This window comes from Panthera leo, chromosome D1 (assembly GCF_018350215.1).
Source record: "Panthera leo isolate Ple1 chromosome D1, P.leo_Ple1_pat1.1, whole genome shotgun sequence".
NCBI classification, from domain to species: domain Eukaryota; kingdom Metazoa; phylum Chordata; class Mammalia; order Carnivora; family Felidae; genus Panthera; species Panthera leo.
This window is the reverse complement of record NC_056688.1, coordinates 39,344,613-39,363,764: the sequence shown is the minus strand read 5'-3', so window position 1 is coordinate 39,363,764 and position 19,152 is coordinate 39,344,613. Positions and strand designations below refer to the sequence as shown.

The following is a 19,152-nucleotide window of genomic DNA, read 5'->3' as shown; positions in this document are numbered from 1 at the left end:
TAAGTGAAGTGAGTTTGCAGGCAGGGTGGGTGCTAGGTGACTGTTTTAGACAGGGTGGTCAGGAAAGAGTACTCGAGGAGGTGACATTCGTGCAGAGAACTGAATGGAGTAAGGGAGTGAGCCAGGAAAGACCTGGGAGAACCTTCTAGGCAATGGAAACAGCACATGAAAAGTCCCTGAGGCAGGAGTGAAGTTGGTGTGTTCACAGAAGAGCAAAAGGCCAGGGTGGCTGGAGTAAATGAGGGGCGAGTACAAGGAGATGAAATCAGAGAGAGAGACAGCCCAGGGCATGCAGGCCCTGGGAAGGAGAATAAGTTAGTGATGACCAGACTGAAAATAGGAGTCCCACAGTGTAGGGAAGCTTCTGAGCAAGGACCTATTTCCTCTGAGCAGATCTCATGGGGAGGGATAAGGATATAAACAGAAAGATGAAACGTTAGGGTGTAAAATGAATTGATCAGAATCATGCTCAGAATCCTGATTTACAAAATGACCCAACTCACGTTGGTCCTGATTTATTTGTGTTCACGTTGAAAGTGAAATAGAGATTAGAATTCCTCCAAGCTGTACTTTTTATACAGTTATGTTCTTCTTCTCTTTAGAGAGGAATCGACAAGGAATTTTATCTACTATTTACAGTCTTTGATGAGAATCTGAGCAGGTATCTTGATGAAAACATTCAGAGGTTTACATGGCGTCCCTTCAGTGTTGACAAAGAAGACAAAGATTTTGTGAAGTCCAACCGAATGCATGGTATGAAAAGTGTCCTTCTCTTCTCTAAGGATTTGAAGTGAAAATATTTGGAATGTTTTAACTATCTTGATTTTGGTTTCTTGGACATTGTTCTTGGTCAAGAGTAAATTGTTTCATGACTTCATCTCACAAGGTCTGGTGAAACCTCCTACCTCCCGGGGACGTTGTGCAACCTAATTAATACTTCTGAAATACTTCATCAGCTTTAGATGAAGCAACACAAAATATGAACCAGCAAAGACTGCAGTACTTTATAAATGTAGAAAATGACTGACAAAATGCCCTCCCTTGGGTTCATAATAACATCATTGAGGCTAATAATCCAAGTGATAATTGGAGATAATCATTAAACAACAAAGTGTCTCTTATCAAGTTGCATGAAGAACTGTCTAAACTGATAATGTGTAAAATACTAGCGAATTCCCACCCCAGATCTTATTTAAAAGGAATTACTTAATTCTCCTCTCTTTCTTATATCAGTTGTAACAGTGGCAAACCACCTCATAATTGGCGTGACTAACACAGGAGTCTTGTTAGTTTTAGGCACACTACCCTAGATGGCAGAATAGTGAGCGAGAGCCCAATCCCAAATAACTATGAGAGCGTGCAGTCAAAAAGGAGCTGAAAGCAAGCATTGTAAGATAACACGTGCTAAATTGCTTGTTTTAGGACCAAGGACAACATCTATTTATTGTTTTCAAAACATTATAGGAGAATAACAAAATAGACCCTAATCTCCTTTCCCCACAAGGAGGTCAAGAAAGTCCAAGTTTCCAAGTGACCCACAGCAACCAGCTCACAGACTCCTATGGTCCTGGATACTCCATGCCAACAGTCTCCTCTTGGACCAATGGAAAGCATAGAGTAACGCATTTTCAATACCATTTTCTACAAAATGTTTGTTATAACTGAATCATGAAATTTGTTTCCCACCCTCCTAGCAGCCAAAAAAATAAAAATAAAAAAGAAGAAGAAGAAAGTAGAATGAGGAAACATAACAATTCCTTAGTGGAGAAGCTAAGTCGCAAAAGAAACTTATCCTAAGAGAGGCCCTTAGGATAAAGGATAAAGAGAAAAGATAAAACAACCCAACAGACCACATCACATCCAGCTCCATCCTGATTTGGCAATGTAATATACACTTTCATATTTTCGACATGGAGAGTACGTCATCTTTAAAACAAAATGCAAGGAAAACAATGTATTTTAATTTAAATTTTACATTAATTATGAATTAAATTCTATCTCTAGTCTTGCTTGCATGGAGTATGAGAGAAAATGACGGCAACAATACCAAAGAAAAAGTGCCTCTCGTGTTACCCAGTGCCTTGCATTACACCTATTATGTGGTCTATATGAAAAGATGTGGACCTCCTTTCCTAGAGGGCATCCTCAACGGCTTGTGAGCTATCCTTGGGGGTCTTTTCTGATGAAAAAGAGGCATACCTACAGTAGTTCTTGGGTTAGTCAACAAATATCATCTGGGTTAGGGGACAAGTCTACACGAGAAGGCAGAACAGTATAACTTCTTTACCAGACCTTACCATGGGCTTTGACTACCTTTATCTGACACTATAACCAGCAATGACATCATTCTTTCAATAAATTTTTAGAGTACTGTTAAACAAGCAAACAAACAAAGGTGTTTGTTGAATGCATGAATGAATGTTCCAGAAAGAGAGAATTTAAACTAGAGTTCCAAGGCAAGAGAAGATTCTCTATGGGCCAGTCAAGGACTAAATCATTAGTACCCCAATTTACAATATCACTTTAACATTCAATGGGCAGGATTTACATAATTTATTTGCAAAGGTATTATCAAAGATTTTTTTCAGAAAATGCAATGCTCTCAAAGCATCCTTCTTAGATTTTCTGCTAATAATCTCAGATATTTGAGTAAAATTACCAAGCACCATTGGTTCTGCAGACACAGAAATAAAAAGCAATTTTATCTGGCAATGGGATTATAACAGAAGGTCACTTATGTGTGTGATAGTTGTTCTTTCCTACTATGGGCATTAGTAAGAAGTGGGAGAGGATAGAATCTTTATCTCTCTACAGGGCATCACGCATAAGACATGTGTAGTCACCCCTCAAACAATGCTATTCAGTTAATGCATTCATCCCACACAGAGTGGGGTTCATCCCACACAGATGTGGTTTCTAAATTCTTTTCAAGACACTGCTCCAGGGAGCCACTATCAATGGATTGAGGCTGATATAAAAGAGAAAAACACTTTTCATTTCTGGAGATTCAGAAGGTCTTCATATCTAAGTAACCATTATTCAAAGTTCCTTCAGTTATTTTGCTGAGGCAGGGAAATAAAACTTACCAAAAGGCAAAATTATTTAATCAAAGGCTAGCCTCTTATAGACTTAGCGTCCTTCTCCCTCCCCCCATCAAAACAATCCTTCTTCACTGACCAGACGTGCAAATACAATGTCAATCAATTGCAAATCTTTCAAATGACGCCAGTTCCATGAAATCAGTAATGAGATGTCTGATAACTTCTGGAATCAAATGTAAATCCACTGGTAAATGAAGATCTGATGAAATTAAGTGAATTAATGACCGAAGAAGAGACACTTAAGGGAGATAACAGAATAAGAACCTCAAAAGAAAGTGATTTTCAAATCACGAGCTTTGGGGAAAATGGCGAAGTCCATAAATATTTTCACAAGGACGATGCTCTTTATAATCTGCAAAACTAAAATGTGAAATGAAGGATATTGTATTACGCTGTCAAACAATTTTGTCAGAAAAACTTATGCCAGAAAACAACCTGATTTATTCCTTATTGATTCTTAGGGTTTGTGCCCTTGTTGTACATTGTTATACATAATATTTTCACAATTTTAGTATATTTTCATTATTCATTGTTCCTCTTAGTCTCCATTTTGGATTGAGTCACTGTGTGACTTTTCTCTAGTGTGTTTACTCTCTGGTAGTAAGGATCTTCTGTAAATAGTTTGAACTTGAGCAATTGAACAGACTGCCCCCACACACTGATAATCTTGTACTAAAATGGTGTGTTTTCTGTATCTATAAAATCGTACTGGGCTCTGACTATCTTTTTCCTTTCATTTAGCTATTAATGGCTATATGTATGGCAACCAGCCAGGCCTAAGCATGTGCAAAAAGGATAGAGTTTCCTGGCATATGATTGGAATGGGCACTGACACTGATATGCACGGAGTTTATTTTCAAGGGAACACCATCCACCTACGAGGAACTCATCGTGACACCCTGGCTCTGTTTCCCCATACCTCCACAACGGTGTTCATGCAGCCAGACCATGCAGGTAAACTCGGCAGGGCCACCGCAGGTGACCAAACTACTGTCTTCAGGCGTATACCCTTAGTGTCCTCCCCTGGAATAAACTGGTTGAATTTGGGCACTTCAGAGGATGTAGCAAGACATACAGTCTTGGTTACAATCAGATAATCCTAACTATTTTATTCCAAACACACAGTACAAAGGACAGAGGAGAAGCATCTAAAACGACATAAAGCATCTAAAATGACACAAAGAAGAAGTCCCCTAAATGACCTTGCCACACAAATCTTAGGAGAATGCTCTTGATTCATTCCTAGGAATGATTCAGCCCCAAGAAAGAGGGTATTTCTTGTTCTCCTAAAGCACAGACATTTTAGTTGCTGCTCTGAAGCATCTACCAGGTATAGACAGCCCAGTGGATGCTTCCAGGTGATAGACATGACCTTCTTTAGAGACTGATAAGTTACTTGGAGACTTCTGCATTTTCATTCTATTGGGCACCATTAGTTTCCCTGGAGGGTAAGCTGCACTGGGTCAGAAGTCCACTGAGGGCCCATTGAAGGGCCAGTACTCATCCCTTCTCTTAGACATTTCCAAGCTAATTGGATAATTGGGGCATTTTTATAAGAGATTCAGAGCAACACATGGCTCGTTTGAAAAATAAGATAGCCAGTGCCATGGGCATTCAAAATGTTTCTCCAACCCAACTTTTTCATTAGTCTTAAAACGAAACCAATATACTACCCAAGATGAGTACTTGTTGGCTCTGTCTTCTTTATGAATTAGTGTCTACTTTGCTTCGCACTAGAAGTACAGTTTAGATGCCTCTCAGTGTCATTGGTTAAACACTTAGGGCTTGTGCTTCAAAACTTTTGCCTAAGAACTGCCTGAAATTAGGAGTTCCATAACCCGTGCATTATAGACTTTGAGTATTTAACCTTTCTACATTAGTATAATTGATCATAACTATGAATTCGTCTACATTAGTATAATTGATCATAACTATGAATTCATAACTATGAATCACCCAAACCAAGGAATGTCTTGAGCACAATGATTTTTGTTTTTGTTTTTTAAATATGCTCTTCGACACTGAAGATGGGAGAGGAGGGAAACAGCCAGATTTAATCCACAGAAATAGAAACTGGCATTCAAAGCTGCAGTTGGCTGCAATAATTTTAGAGACTTGGTTAATCATTCTAATGCTTTGGTATTACACGTGTGCCCTAGGAGCTTCCAAATTGCTTATGACAATGTTTTCCAGTTTATGTTTCGTGGTGAGTACAAATCTGTGACTGCTTAACAGCTTGGTCATTTGGCCAAAATATGAGTAGACCCTAGGCTTCAACTCAAATTTTTTTGTCTTTGTTCTTTTTTCTAAAAACCACTTTATTGAGATATGACTGATAGATAAAAAGTTGTTGATATTTAATATACACAAATCAATGAGTTCGTTAGGTGTCTTGTCATGTGTCTGTTGGCCATCTATATGTCTTCTTTGGAGAAACGTCTATTCATGGACATTTTTTTAATTGGATCATTTGTTTTTTGAGTATTGAGTTGTATCAGTTCATTATATTTTCTGGATACTAACCCTTTATTGGATATGCCATTTGCAAATATTTTTCTCATTCAATAGGTTGCCTTTTAGTTTTGTTGATTGCGTCTTTCACTGTGCAGAAACTTTTTATTGTAATGTAGTCCCAATAGTTTATTTTTGCTTTTATTTCCCTTCCCTCAGGAGACATATCTAGAAAAATGTTGCTATGGCCGATGTCAGAAAGATTACTGCCTGTGCTCTCTCTCCAAGAATTCTAATGGGTTCAGGTTTCACATTTAAGCCTTTAATCCATTTTGAATTTATTTTTGTGTATGGTGGAAGACAGTGGCCCAGTTTCATTCTTTTGCATGTAGCTGTACCAGTTTTCCCAACACCATTTGTTGAAGAGACTTTTTCCCATTGTATATTAATTCCTCCCTTGTTGAGGATTAATTGACGTGATTAATTGTTGAGGATAATTGATATAATTGATACAATTAATATAATTGTGGGTTCATTTCTGGGGTTTTCATTCAATTCCATGATCTATGTGTCTCTTTTTATGCCAGTACCATACTGTTTTAATTACTACTGGTTTGTAATACAACTTGAAATCTGGAATTGAGATCCCTCCAGTTTTTTCTTTTTCATGATTGCTTTGGCTTTTTGAGGTCTTTTGCGGTTTCATACAAATTTTAGGATCGTTCGTTCTTGTTTTGTGAAAAATGCTATTGGTATTTTGATGGAGATTACATTAAATGTGTAGATTGCTTTGGGTAGTATAGACATTTTAACAATATTTGTTCTTCCAACCCATGAGCATGGAATGTCTTTTCATCTCTTTGCATCATCTTGAATTTTTTTCATCACTGTTTTATAGTTTTCAAGTACATGTCTTTCACCTTGTTAGTTAAGTTTAGTTCTAGATAGTTACTGTTTTGGGTGCAATCGTAAATGGTATTGTTTTCTTCATTTCCCTTTCTGCTGCTTCAATATCAGTGTATAGAAATGCAACAGATTTCTTCACATTGATTTTGTATCCTGCGACTTTACTGAATTCATTTATCAGTTCTAGTAGTTTTTGGGGGGGAGTCTTTACAGTTTGCAAATTAAAACCACCATGAGATGTCACTTCACACCTGTCAGAATGGCTAAAATCAAAAACATAACAAACAATAAGTGTTGGTGAATGTATGGAGAAAAAGGAACTCTTGTGCACTGATGGTGGGATGCAAACTGGTGTAGACACTGTGGAAGACAGTCTGGAGGTTCCTCAAAAAATTAAAGCTAGAACTACTCTATGATCCAGGAATTGCACTACTGGGTGTTTCCCGCCCCCCCCCCCCCCCACCACCACAAAACACACAATTCAACGGGATACATGCACCCTGATGTTTATTGCAGCATTATTTACAACAGCCAAACTATGGAAGCAGCCCAGGTGTTTATGAAAAGATGAAAATATAAAGAAGATGTGGTATATATGTACAATGGAATATTATTCAGTCATAAAAAGAATGAAATCTTATCATCTGTAACAACAAGGATGGAACTAGACAGTATAAGGCTAAGAGAAACAAGTCAGAGAAAGACAAATACCATCTGATTTCACTCATATGTGGAACTTAAAAAACAGAACAAATAAAGGGGTTCTGGGTGGCTCGGTTAAACATCTGACTTCGGCTCAGGTCATGATCTCACGGATTGTGAGTTCGAGCCCCATATCAGGCTCTGTGCTGACAGCTCAGAGCCTGGAACCTGCTTTGGATTCTGTGTCTCCCTCTCTCTCTGCCCCTCCCCCGCTTGTGCTCTGTCTCTCACTATCTCTCAAAAATGAATAAATGTAAATAATAATAATAATAATAAAAGAAAACAAATGAGCAAAGGAAATAAAGAAAAGGAAAAGAGAGAGAGAGAGAGAGAGAGACACAAACCAAGAAACAGATTCTTAACTACAGAGAGCAAACTGATGGTTACGAGAGGGGATGAAAAATAAGTAAAATGATAAAAAAATAAAAGAAACATATATTTATGCATAAAAAAAACAGATTACTGGGGCGGGAGGTAAGTATATATACATCTGTGAAACCATCGCCACAACCAAGGCCTTCAATTCCTCTTTGTTCTTAGAGAAGATAATTCCTCGGCTAGTGAAGAACATAATGAACCATGAATAGCAGGCTGCCTGCCAAACAACACGTGCAAAGGGAGCTCTTCCCATGTCTACCTTCAGAGCGTCTTCTGTGTGATTCCCCAAAGACCCTTCCTCATGAGGTCCTCGTCAGTGCTGGGGGGCTTGAGTACCCACTGAACCAATGGGTTTTGCTCATCCTCAAGGGGTAATTAGTGAAACTAATCCCTGATCACTCGCCTCTAAGAACAGTGTCTACCAAAGGAAGGGAAGGTTTATTGATGCAGCAATTCCACTGACAGTTAATATCTTCCAATATTTTTGTTTCATATGATTTTATGGTGAATTCAATTAAGATGTATCTACCTGATGCCAATCTAGAAAATTCAGTTTATAAAGTTACATAATTCTCAGACATGCTTGTTGGCATTATGTAGGGCAATCTGGCCGATTTTTTTTTCTTTTCGTCTGGCATGATGGAGACCTGCCATTGGTCATGAGAACCTCCTTTGCTCAAAGGCCTAACGAAGTAATAATACACCTGGCTTTAATAATAGTACCTTACCTGTATATTGCACTGTATATAGTTTATGAAATATTTTAGGGCATAATACATGATTTCAGAAATGTGCCCCTCTTTGAACTTTGTTTAGAATATTAATGATACAGGTTATTAGTTCATTTTAAACTGGACCAGGCTAAGATAATCGTACCCATCAGTGATTTTCCAGGGGCAACTATCTTCTAACAGGTGTATACAATAGGGAAGACCCAGAGAAATCATTTCTCGGTAGCAACTTTGCAAGTTTTAATTTTCCATTACCAATGAATCTCAGATGGTATCTTTCCCCTGGTAAGTAAATATATTCAACGTACTTTATTCCCCCTTGGAGTCTGGCTTTAAAATACCATATAAAATTGACATTTTAAGAATTCACCTTACCATTTATTTATTTGGGAATAAAATGCTGTAGCTGGTGAGCGAACCGAAATCGAAAGCATGGAGCGCCGCACACAACGCCAAGCGATTTCTGTTTCAGGTATTTTCAGGGTGTTTTGCTCCACCTTGCACCACTTCATGAGAGGCATGAATCAGATATATGAGGTCAACAGCTGTGGCAACAAGGACCCTTCTGAGCAGCCGTACGGGATGATAAGAACCTTTTACATCGCCGCTGAAGAGGTAGAATGGGATTATGCCCCTAACAAAAACTGGGAGTTCGAAAAGCAGCACTCGGACGCAGGAGGGGAAAGGTACCACGGGCGAAGCCGTCAAGTCTCTTGGGTGGGATTGCACACACTCGGTAGACGTTTAGCAAATGTGAAAACCTAAACACGCCCTGCTTCTGTCTGCACTATTTTGGCAGACAGCGGCTCTTACTAGGGGCACAAAAGAGGAGGGAAGCTGCCAGGGCCTCATCCCGGGAGGGGAGCCTGAAGGAAGTCATTTGCACCCCCATCCCCACCCCAGCAGGCTCCGCGCATCCCCACCCACGGTGCGGTGCCGGTTGCAAGCGTGGCTGTCCCAAGAATGCTTGTGCCTTTGAGAGAGCGCCTAGCGTGAAAGAAGGCCTTAGGGAAAGAGGCAGATCCCAGTGACGTGGGACTGTGAAGACGAAATGGTAGGGAGGGAGGGAGGCAGAGGCGGGTGCGCAGTGGGGTGAGCAGATGGGCTGCTCTAGATTGAGGAGCGTGGGGAAAGAGCGTCCATCTGGATGGGGAGTGGGTCGGAGGCATTGCCTTGGCAGAGATCCTGGAATTGGGGGAGGGAGGAGCTGGTCTCTCTACTAGGCCCTGTACCCAGAAGGTCCCCAAGACTGACCCTCCCATGAGAGCACTGTCTGCGGAAGCTGAACACCAAAGAGTGGGCAAGGCTGTGAGCCCTGGCCCCCCACCCACCCTAAGTATCCTTCACTTCCCACTGGGATGTACTGGGGTAGAGCCATGCAAGGTATAGAGGCATCTGCTGGGCACTGACCTGCAGACTCCACCCCAAAGTTCATACCCTCCACTAAACAACTTGCTGCTTAGGTTATTTATTCCCTGTCCCCATATACAGACCAGGAGACTCAGGGCACAGAGGTAAGACTAACCCCTAGTCATTGACACTGGAATTGAAGAAAGACCAATCTGTGTTCTCACCACCAAGCATGTTAATTTCCATGTCTTTGTTCCTCTTTGTTGTTTATTATCAGACCCCCTCCCCCATACTAATTCTCTTTAGTCGTGTCCCACACAGACTCGTCTATGCCCAAATGTTCCTAATCTTAACATGTCTTTTTTCTCGTCTTACTTGTTGGCCTGTTTTGAGGGTTTAGACACCCGGAAAAGAGAGTGTAACAGCATCACCTCATGGATAAATGAAGAAACAAAATGCCTCTTCCACTTAAAAAAGATTTGCCTCAGGGACAGGGCGGTTTAAAATGTATTCCACGACTCAGCAACCCACTTATTAAACCAGACACTCCTCTCCTGCAAAGCCAGTGCCGCCAATACAAGCTAAAGACTAATACTGGTGCATTGGAAAATGAAATGAACCGTAATTCAGCCTTTTCTAAAGTGATTATTTTTACTAAAAGGCTGCTATAACTGAAGAAATAGTTGTATGATAACTCTGTTGTATGTATATTGTGTGTATATTCTTAGCCCTTATACTCTTCGTCTTCCATGACTTTCTTGAGACTCAGTGTAATTTGTGTCTTCAGACCCCATCTCTCTGGGCTGGCAGGAAGCTCTAGTCTCAGTCTTCCGGGATTGTCTCCAGGTGACGTAGAGAGATAAAGCGTGCCGGGTGTGTCTGTACCCTGCCCTGCCACTCTGGATATTGCCCATAAATCACTAAAAACAAAGCCGATTGAGAGCATGTTCACATAATCAAAGTACAACAGATCTGTAGATAAAAATTCAGTAGACATTGAAATGACCAGTTCCTGTCGTGGCACGTCTGTGGCACCCCTGCGGATCGAAGCCCAGGGACAAATGTCCTTTCTGCCCCCCAGTAGCTATGCCTCTGCTCGTTGAGCCAAAGCCATGGCATGGAGACACCCAGCTTTCAAACCACCTCTCAGTATGGGTTATCCCCGAGACATTTATTGTCCGGGTTAGACCAGACCCTCTGCCTCAGATGTCTTTCCCAGAGCTTCCTAAGAAAGCACCGAGAAGCCCTCGGGATCCCAGAAAAGCAACCAGTGGGACCATCAGCACAATGCCAGGGTTTGTGCAGTGGGAGAGAATTCGAAAACAGAGATTAAGTTGTTATAGAGAAAAAACCTTGTATTCCCAGTACTCGTGAGCTTGTGGACTGATACGCATTTAATTTAACTACCCTGGGACTTGAGATAGTGACTGCCATTTCTTGAGCACCCACCATATGCCAGGCATTTGCTAGGGTTTTTACAAACCCTATCTGATAAAGACCCTTAGGGTATACTTGACCCATTTGCTCAGCTTTGGCCCAGCATGTCACATGACGTCCCAGCAAGATGGTGATAGAGCATGCGCTTCCCTGGTGCTCAGTATGTGTCTGGCATAGCGCTTTACAGATCCTAACCCATGTAATCCTCACAGCAATCTGGGAGACGGATGCCTTATTATCATCCCACTCCACAGAAGAGGAAAGCCGAGAAACGGTAAAGCTATGGCTCCAGAGGCATTTCTGTCACTACCACGTGTGTTATTAGGACTTCTGGAAAATAAAAGTAGGAGAAAAGTTCTCTTGCCTCGGAAAGCATATGGTCTAGGTCAAAGATATAGGTGCCTTTGTTAAGTACCTGCTGTCTGCTAGGCATTGTACAAAGTACGAGTGAAACAGTGCTGATAAGGGCAGGCCAGGTCCTTCCCCATACAGACTTCATGGTTCGTGGGGCAGACATTAGAACAAGCATCCTGAGTGAGGCAATCACTGTGAGAGGAGAGGTGCAGGGCACAGGGGGAGCTCACGGCAGGCGCACATGGCCCCACCTGGGGGAGAGAGGGAGAGAGGTGGTCAAGGAGGGAGTAGTCTTTGTCCTGGGACTTGAGGAATAGGCCAGTCAAAGAGGTGGCAAGAGTGTTCTTGGCACAAGGAATAACACATGGAAGGCCCGGAGGTGGGGAGGGCATGTGGAGCTCAAGAGAGAATGTTTAGGATGACCAGAGCGTAGAGTGCGTGGGTGCCAGTGACGAGAAACGAGGCCTGAGAGGTTGGCAGAGGCAGACAGCAAAGGGATGTGAGAGCTAATTTGAGGAATTTGGCAGTGGGAAGCCATCATCAGGTTTTCCACAAGGACTCACTTGGTGGAATTTTTAGGTTAGGGTCACTCTGCGTGTAGAGTAGAGGATGGAGGGAAGGGGGAAGCGTGGGTGGCAGGGAGAGTGATTAAGAACAACTCCAGTTAATACGGGTAAGTGACCTAGCGGGCTTAGGTTGGAGTGCAGGTAGTTTAATAGAGGGAAATGGAAGGCTGGGAGACATACTCTATTTTGTAGATAAAACTGATAGATTTTTTTCTTTTTGTGATGATGTATCTTGGTGATGGATTAAATATATGGTTGATCCTCATTGTTTGCAGATTCCATATTTGTAAATTTGCCTAGTTACTGAAATTTATTTGTAACACCCAAACCAATTTTTGTGGTGCTGTTGTGGTCCTTCATAGGTATGCATAAAGCAGCAAAGAGTTTGTGTCTCCCAATGCGCACATTTCCAGCTGAGGTCAAACAAACAAAACATCCCTCTGTCTTCACTGTCTTGTTTCAGCTTTCACACTGTAAACAAGCATCCTCTTTGTGGTCTATTTAGTGCCTCTGTGTGTGTGTGTGTGTGTGTGTGTGTGTGCGCTTTTCGTTGGTGATTTAGCTGTTTAAAGTGGCCCCCAGGGTAAGTGCAAGAAGGCTGCGATGTGTCTTACAGAGGAAATACATGTGTTAGATAAGCTGCCTTCAGGTGTGACTTATAGTGCTAGTGGCCATGAGTTCAAAGTTAATGAATCAGCAGTATATATTAAATAAGATGTCTTGAAACAGAAGCACACATAGAACAAGGGTATTTATCAATCTGTTGATGAAAGTATTGGGACCAGAGGTCTGAAGAAACTTTTTTGCCGGCGAGGTGGATTTTCCTCTACCGTTCAAATTCTTCTGGCTGGCCTAAAAATTAAATTGACAGGAGACAGATGAACAGGAGAAAATCAAATTTACTTACATAGGGAGAATCCACATAGACATGAGAGATTCCAAAGACAGTGAGGCCAAAGGAGATATATATGTCATTCTGAAGGAAGGAGAAGGAAGTAGGGGTCTGGGACTTCAAAGAGAAGGAAAGCAATTCATAGGAAGATGAAAAAGAGTACATGTTAGGTAAACAAATGTTGATTGGGCCACTCAGAAACAATGGGACAGAGAGAAGAATTTTAACAGGCTTTGCTAAATTCCTCTCTGTCTCCCACCCCTAGTTCATATTATAAGATAGTTACCTTCTGTAATAGCCCCTTCCTGGAGGGGGTCCTCTACCTAAATTCTTCTGGGCAGTTAGAGGGAAAGTCAGAGCTTTTTCCTGCATCTTTTGGGTCTTGATTGCTTTCAACTCAACATAATCCACATGCCAAAGTGGCACGTCTTGGGGCAATTCATTCTGAACACCTGCAAAACGTAACCTTATGTTTCCCCTAGGGACAATGGTTTAGTGTTCATTATTTCAGTATTCAAAGTGGCTTTCTAGAACATGACTCCTGTGACTACCAAGAATCAACTATGCCTATACTTGTATATGAGTATGTGCATAATATACAACCCAGAGTCTTTCTTGAGATCTTTAAGGTGGAAAAGTAGAACAAGGTATGGAATGATATAAATGGAATCTGAAGGAATTCAGGGTAATAGAGTGTGAGCATGTGCATGTGTGCATGCACATGCACGCGTGTGAGCTTAGTTAGTCCCAGGAAGAGGAGTACCACCTCAAGGGGCCCTTAGGAGTCTCCAACTAAGGCTGGCCGCAGTCAGCACCCAGCAAAGCTTTGGAACAATGGTTCCCAAGAAGTAAGACCTGGGCCAGTCAGAACCCCCTGCGGTGCTTTCAAATACAGATTCCTGGCTCCACTCCCAGAGAGCCTGGTGCAAAAGTTGAGCTCCACTGGGAGATTCTGATGGCAGCCAGGTATGGGAAACAGTGCTCCCGAGTACCCCTGAATCACTCAGGAGCACCCAAGGTTTTTCTACCTTCTGACAACTTTAATTTCTGCTGCTTCTGATTTATAGACATGGAGATATATTTATGAACCACACCGAAAACTGGATTGGCTCTCAGTACAAGAAAGTGGTTTACAGAGAATACACCGATGGGGAATTTGTGGAGATCAAGGCCCGGCCGCCACGAGAGAAGCACTTGGAACTGCTGGGTATGACACAGATCGCAGCCATGCGCTGCCAGCCCCAAGGCACGTGAACATGTACACATACGCTGTCACACTTAGACCTGAGAAGGGACAGCAGGGACAGAGTGGCCCGAGTGCATTCACCCAAGTGTGACATCTTCCTGCCCTCGCATTGTCAGGGAGCATGCTCTGTACTCAGCTCATTCAAAGGAGAGTCAACCGGATAACACGCAAACACGAGTCCATATCGTCAACAGTCTAACCAGCATCTGTTGCCCTGAAATTCCTTTCCCATCCCTCTGCTGAGCCAGGACATTTTAATTGGAATAATGTGATGCCTCAGATGAGCAAGCAGAGTATTTGCATAGCTTCTTCAAGGGCCTGGATCATCTATGCACAGGGCCATACGAACACACCATAAAAACAACTCCAGCAAAGGGCGCCTGGGTGGCTCAGTCATTTGAATGTCTGACTCTTGATCTCAGCTCAGGTCATGATCTCATGGTTTGTGGGATCAAACCCTGCGTCAGGCTCTGTGCTGACAGCACGGAGCCTACTTGGGATTCTCTCTCTCCCTCTCTCTTTCTCAAAATAAATAAATAAACATTAAGAAAATAATTCAAGCCAATGAGAAACTCCTTGCATAAGAGGAGTGCTAAGGGTAGAAGGCCTGGTTTGAGCTCAGGAGGCCCTGAATGTGGCCATCTCAGAACCTACTGTGCCTGTCTGATACCCTGGGCTGCCTGACCTGGGGATCAGATAAGCTCTTCCTTCCTGCTTTCCTTCCCCACTTTCACCTGGGAGTCACCAAACCTGACCCCATCATGAATATGAGATCTTTAGGCAGAAGGCTAATCTAGATGGCTTTCTGAAATCGGTTCCCTTTTTTTTTTCTGTTCTCATTTTTATTTTTTTATTTCAAAAAATTTTTAATGTTTATTTTCAAGAGAGAGAGAGAGAGAGAGAGAGAGAGAGAGAGAGAGAAACAGAGCACAAGTGGGTGAAGGGCAGAGAGAGAGGGAGACACAGAATCTGAAGCAGGCTCCAGGCTCCGAGCTGTCAGCACAGGGCCCGACACAGGGCACCTCGAGATCACCACCTGAGCTGAAGTTGGATGCTTAACCAACTGAGCCACCCAAGCGCCCCTCTGTTCCCATATTTAAATGCACAAGGTGACTTGTATAAATAATATGAGTTTACACAGTGCTTCTTAATATTAAAAAAGGCACCAGGACAGCTAGCTTGATAAATTATTAGATGCCCCATCCACCTTCCCTGCACCCTCCCTGCATTGACATGCAAGCTTATCACACTAAAAGAGTCAACCCAGTGGGAACATTCCTTCTTTTGAGCTGTGTTTGTCATATGAACTCCAGAAAAAAAGGTGCTGGTCCTGCCAAGGGTGGGGTGGTTTGCCCCTCAAAAAGCCCCGGTTTGGGTCTACTCAGTAAAATGACACAAAGGAGGGACTCCGTCAGAGGCAAGCCCAGTGGTACTTCCCCTCAGGAGAGCACAAGGCCCATCCACTCATTTTCTGCATTTTCAGGGACAGGCCTGTGCTCCTGAAGTTCCAAAGGGCACAGGGCAGGCAACAGGCACACCTTTGCTCCTTACCACTCCCTGGGACCTATCAGGCCCCGAATCAGAAGACATTCACCCTTACCAGTACAGCAAAGCAGGTGCAATTGAAGTGGCAATGAGTCACAAATAAGGATTTTAGTACATGCGTGCACGTGCACCTATCTGTAACTATGCCCAAGTATGCTGTTTAAAAGCATGCATTCTTTTCTAGCTCTATCATAAAAATAAAAGAGCGTTTTTTCATGCACTTCCTAATTCATACTCAGTATTTCCCTCCAAAGATCATAATAGTCCAACAAATTTGATTTAAATTTTTTTTTAATGTTTATTTATTTTTGAGAGAGAGAGAGAGAGCGAGGGAGAGTGCATGAACGGGGGAGGGGCAGAGAGAGGGAGACACAGAATCTGAAACAGGCTCCAGGCTCCGAGCTGTCAGCAGAGCCCAATGTGCGGCTTGAACCCACAGACCACAAGATTATGAGCTGAGTGGAAGTTGGAGGCTTAACTGACTGAGTCGTCCAGGCACCCCAGTCCAACAAATTTTAGGCTGATTTAACACTTCAGTGGCCTTTCTCAGAAAAGCAATTGTGACCATCAGTAAAGACTGGATGGGTATATTCAGACTCCCTACCATGGGTGTGTCTTTCTATGATGTGGACTGCCATGGGCACCCAAGAATGCAAATAAATCCCTCAGGGCCATAGGACCAGGTCTAAGGTGACTCCCAAATGGGAGTCTGTTCCATCCTTCTCGAAGCAGTGTCACATGACCCCGGTGTGTCTGGTGCTCTGTCAGGGGGGCGCCTGCACTGAGCAAGCTGCATTTGTGCCACTGTTGAGGCACGGAGAGGTGAGGGGCACCCGGCATGGGCGAGGGCTATCCCACGGTCATGCTGGTCCAGCAGGGTGTGGGCCAATTCCCAGTGGCACACAGGAGGGTTGCTTCTCACAGAAATGTGTGTGCATGAGTGCTGAGGAGCACACATCTCCTCAAGGTATCCAAACGCTGGGACACAGCACTGGACGTGCATTAATGAAATCACTGTATTGATCATAGATCAGCACGTGGATGTTTTAATTTTGCTCTTGTCTTTCAAATCCCTTTTATACACAATATTTCTTTGGATCCTCATGATGGTGATGATTATTAATATATCCATTTACCAGAAAATGAGCGATTTCAGACTTACCAAAGGTTACATACAACTGGAAAGCCACCATATCATGTGGATATGGCTTTTCCTGGAGATTATGTCTCAGCAGTAGTAAAATTGGCAGCATTTATTTATTGAGTACTTACTGTGTTTCAGTGCACTGAGATAAGCGCTTTACGTACATTATCTTATTTAATCCTTACGATAGGTGTTATTAAACCCGTTTCGTAGGTGAGGAAATTGAGAGTCAGGCAGGTTACTTGACTTACCCAAGACCTCTCTAATAAGTGAAGGAAGCAGGATTTGAACCCAGGTTGGTCCAATTGCCAAATAGTACTTGAGTATTTAATGTTACGTGTATTGCCCTCCAAAGGAAGTGCACTAATGAAGAAGGTAACCTTTGTTTTATTTGGCCAAATACCATCTACATTTATATTACATCAATGTTGGAAAGAACAACGATAATGCACACAGGCCTGTGTTTTGCCTTTAGGCCCAATGGTTCATGCCGAGGTGGGTGACTCCATCCTGGTCATATTTAAGAACAAAGCTAAGCGGCCCTACTCCATCTCAGCCCATGGTATTGAAGACATGGAGAGTGGGAAGCAACTCCAAGTGCCCATCACAAAGCCAGGTAAGTTACACCAGACATCTGCTCCATGCTGATAAGGACACTGGACTCAACTCTCTTCTGATCTTTGAAGGGTCTTGGAAAGTTCATGTTAATGTCAATATGTTCCAGCCATCACCTAGTCACTCCCAATATGAGATCATCATTCATCTAATGACCAAGTGGTTATGGTGTTTCCAGGGCTCTATTTGGGACCTAAAAGTGTAGTAAGACATAATAATAGCTAACACGTATTGAATGTTCATCTTTGGCCAGGTGCTGTGCCTTCTATATTTTTTAAAAAAACTAATAATCTCATTTTCTAGTAAGGTAGACACTAACATATGTCATGGACTCTGATACCATTGGTTGTAATATCCATCATCATTTTATCTGTTACTAAAAAAAAAGAAAAAACACACTGTCAATTAAACTTTAACGTGCCACTGATTTGAAGATGCATCTTGATTTCAGTTATGTGAAAATGTGAAAAATGCACATTCTATAACTGAGGAAATATGCTATTGTCATGTCCACTTAACAGATGACTAAAACACAGAGGGGTGAGCTTGACCAGGTCATATATTAGTAATGGCAGGACCTCAATCTGTTGGATTTCAGAACCTATGCACTTAACCATATATTTCTCTTGCGATGCTTAAAATGAGTTTGGATGAAAAACAAGACAAGCAAGATGAATTATTTCAGTAGTAATGCAGACTATACATAATGAAATTCTAACTGGTAGAGAGTTTCAAGAATGTATCTGGGAGTGTTTATAAAAATTTCAGAGAAGGAAAATCCATGAAGATCGATTGATTGATTCAGAGAAAATAGAGAAAGCCTTATAAAATAGGTAGAACTCCAATTGAGTTTTAAAATATGCATTGAAGGGAGAGAAGATTCATAATTAAAAGAACCATACATTTACACAGTTGGAATGTGGTTGTAGTAAATGTTAAGAGCCTCTGTGACCTTCAGTTATGAAATTGAGAGCAATCATAGGTGTAATTACAGGGGAATTATATGCCACTTTACTTATGTATATATATGAATAATACTAAATACTATAGTAATTACAATAAAAGTCATATAAGCCTTGGAAAAAATTAAAGATGCATAGAAGAAAGAAAAGAAAACACTCTAATGCATCACCAGAAGACGTTAGCAAGATACTCTTACATGGATGGGGTTGGGGGGAGGAAATCTTCACTGGACACAATCCCAAACTCTCCTGCCTCTCCACACCCCACCCTACTCCCCAATTCAGGAGCCTGTGTTTTACTGCTTTAAGAAGTCTCTCATGAATGTTCTAAATGTCTATCTATAGGGAGATACTTAAATTTTGGAATCCCCTTACAGTGAACTATTCAGCCATTAAATGGATGTGAAGGTTTTAATGACATGAGAAAAACCTGTGGTATCATATTAAGCAAAATACAAGTATGGAAAAAAGGTTAAAAAGGAAATAAGCCAAAATGTTAATAATGGTTGTACATTTTGGGTAGTATTTTAAGTAATAGTTAGGGTGATACTCTTTTCTATTTCTTCACATTGTTTGTACTTTCTTCATTTTCTGTAATGGATGTCTTGCTTTTATGAAGAGGGCAATAGTTTTATTTATTTATTTATTTATTTATTTATTTATTTATCTATGTTAAGTTTATTTATTTTGAGAGAGAGAGAAAGTGCGAATGGGGGAAGGGCAGAGAGAGAGGAGACAGCGATTATCCCAAGCAGTCTCTGAGCTTTCAGCA

The 19,152-nt window shown here is 41.8% G+C and overlaps 1 protein-coding gene across 3 annotated transcripts in view; it reads left to right on the top strand.

Moving 5' to 3' along the window:
• HEPHL1 (hephaestin like 1) overlaps positions 1-19,152 on the top strand; it is an 81,703-nt gene that overhangs the window by 40,058 nt on the left and 22,493 nt on the right. For all 3 annotated transcript variants that reach the window (XR_006193895.1, XR_006193896.1, XM_042906411.1), the window contains 5 exons: positions 603-753; positions 3,843-4,055; positions 8,742-8,955; positions 13,936-14,075; positions 17,279-17,419. Coding sequence is in view for 1 of the 3 variants with exons in the window: in XM_042906411.1 (XP_042762345.1) it covers positions 603-753; positions 3,843-4,055; positions 8,742-8,955; positions 13,936-14,075; positions 17,279-17,419 (859 nt within the window). In the remaining 2 variants the exon portion in view is untranslated. The remainder of the gene's footprint in view (positions 1-602; positions 754-3,842; positions 4,056-8,741; positions 8,956-13,935; positions 14,076-17,278; positions 17,420-19,152) is intronic.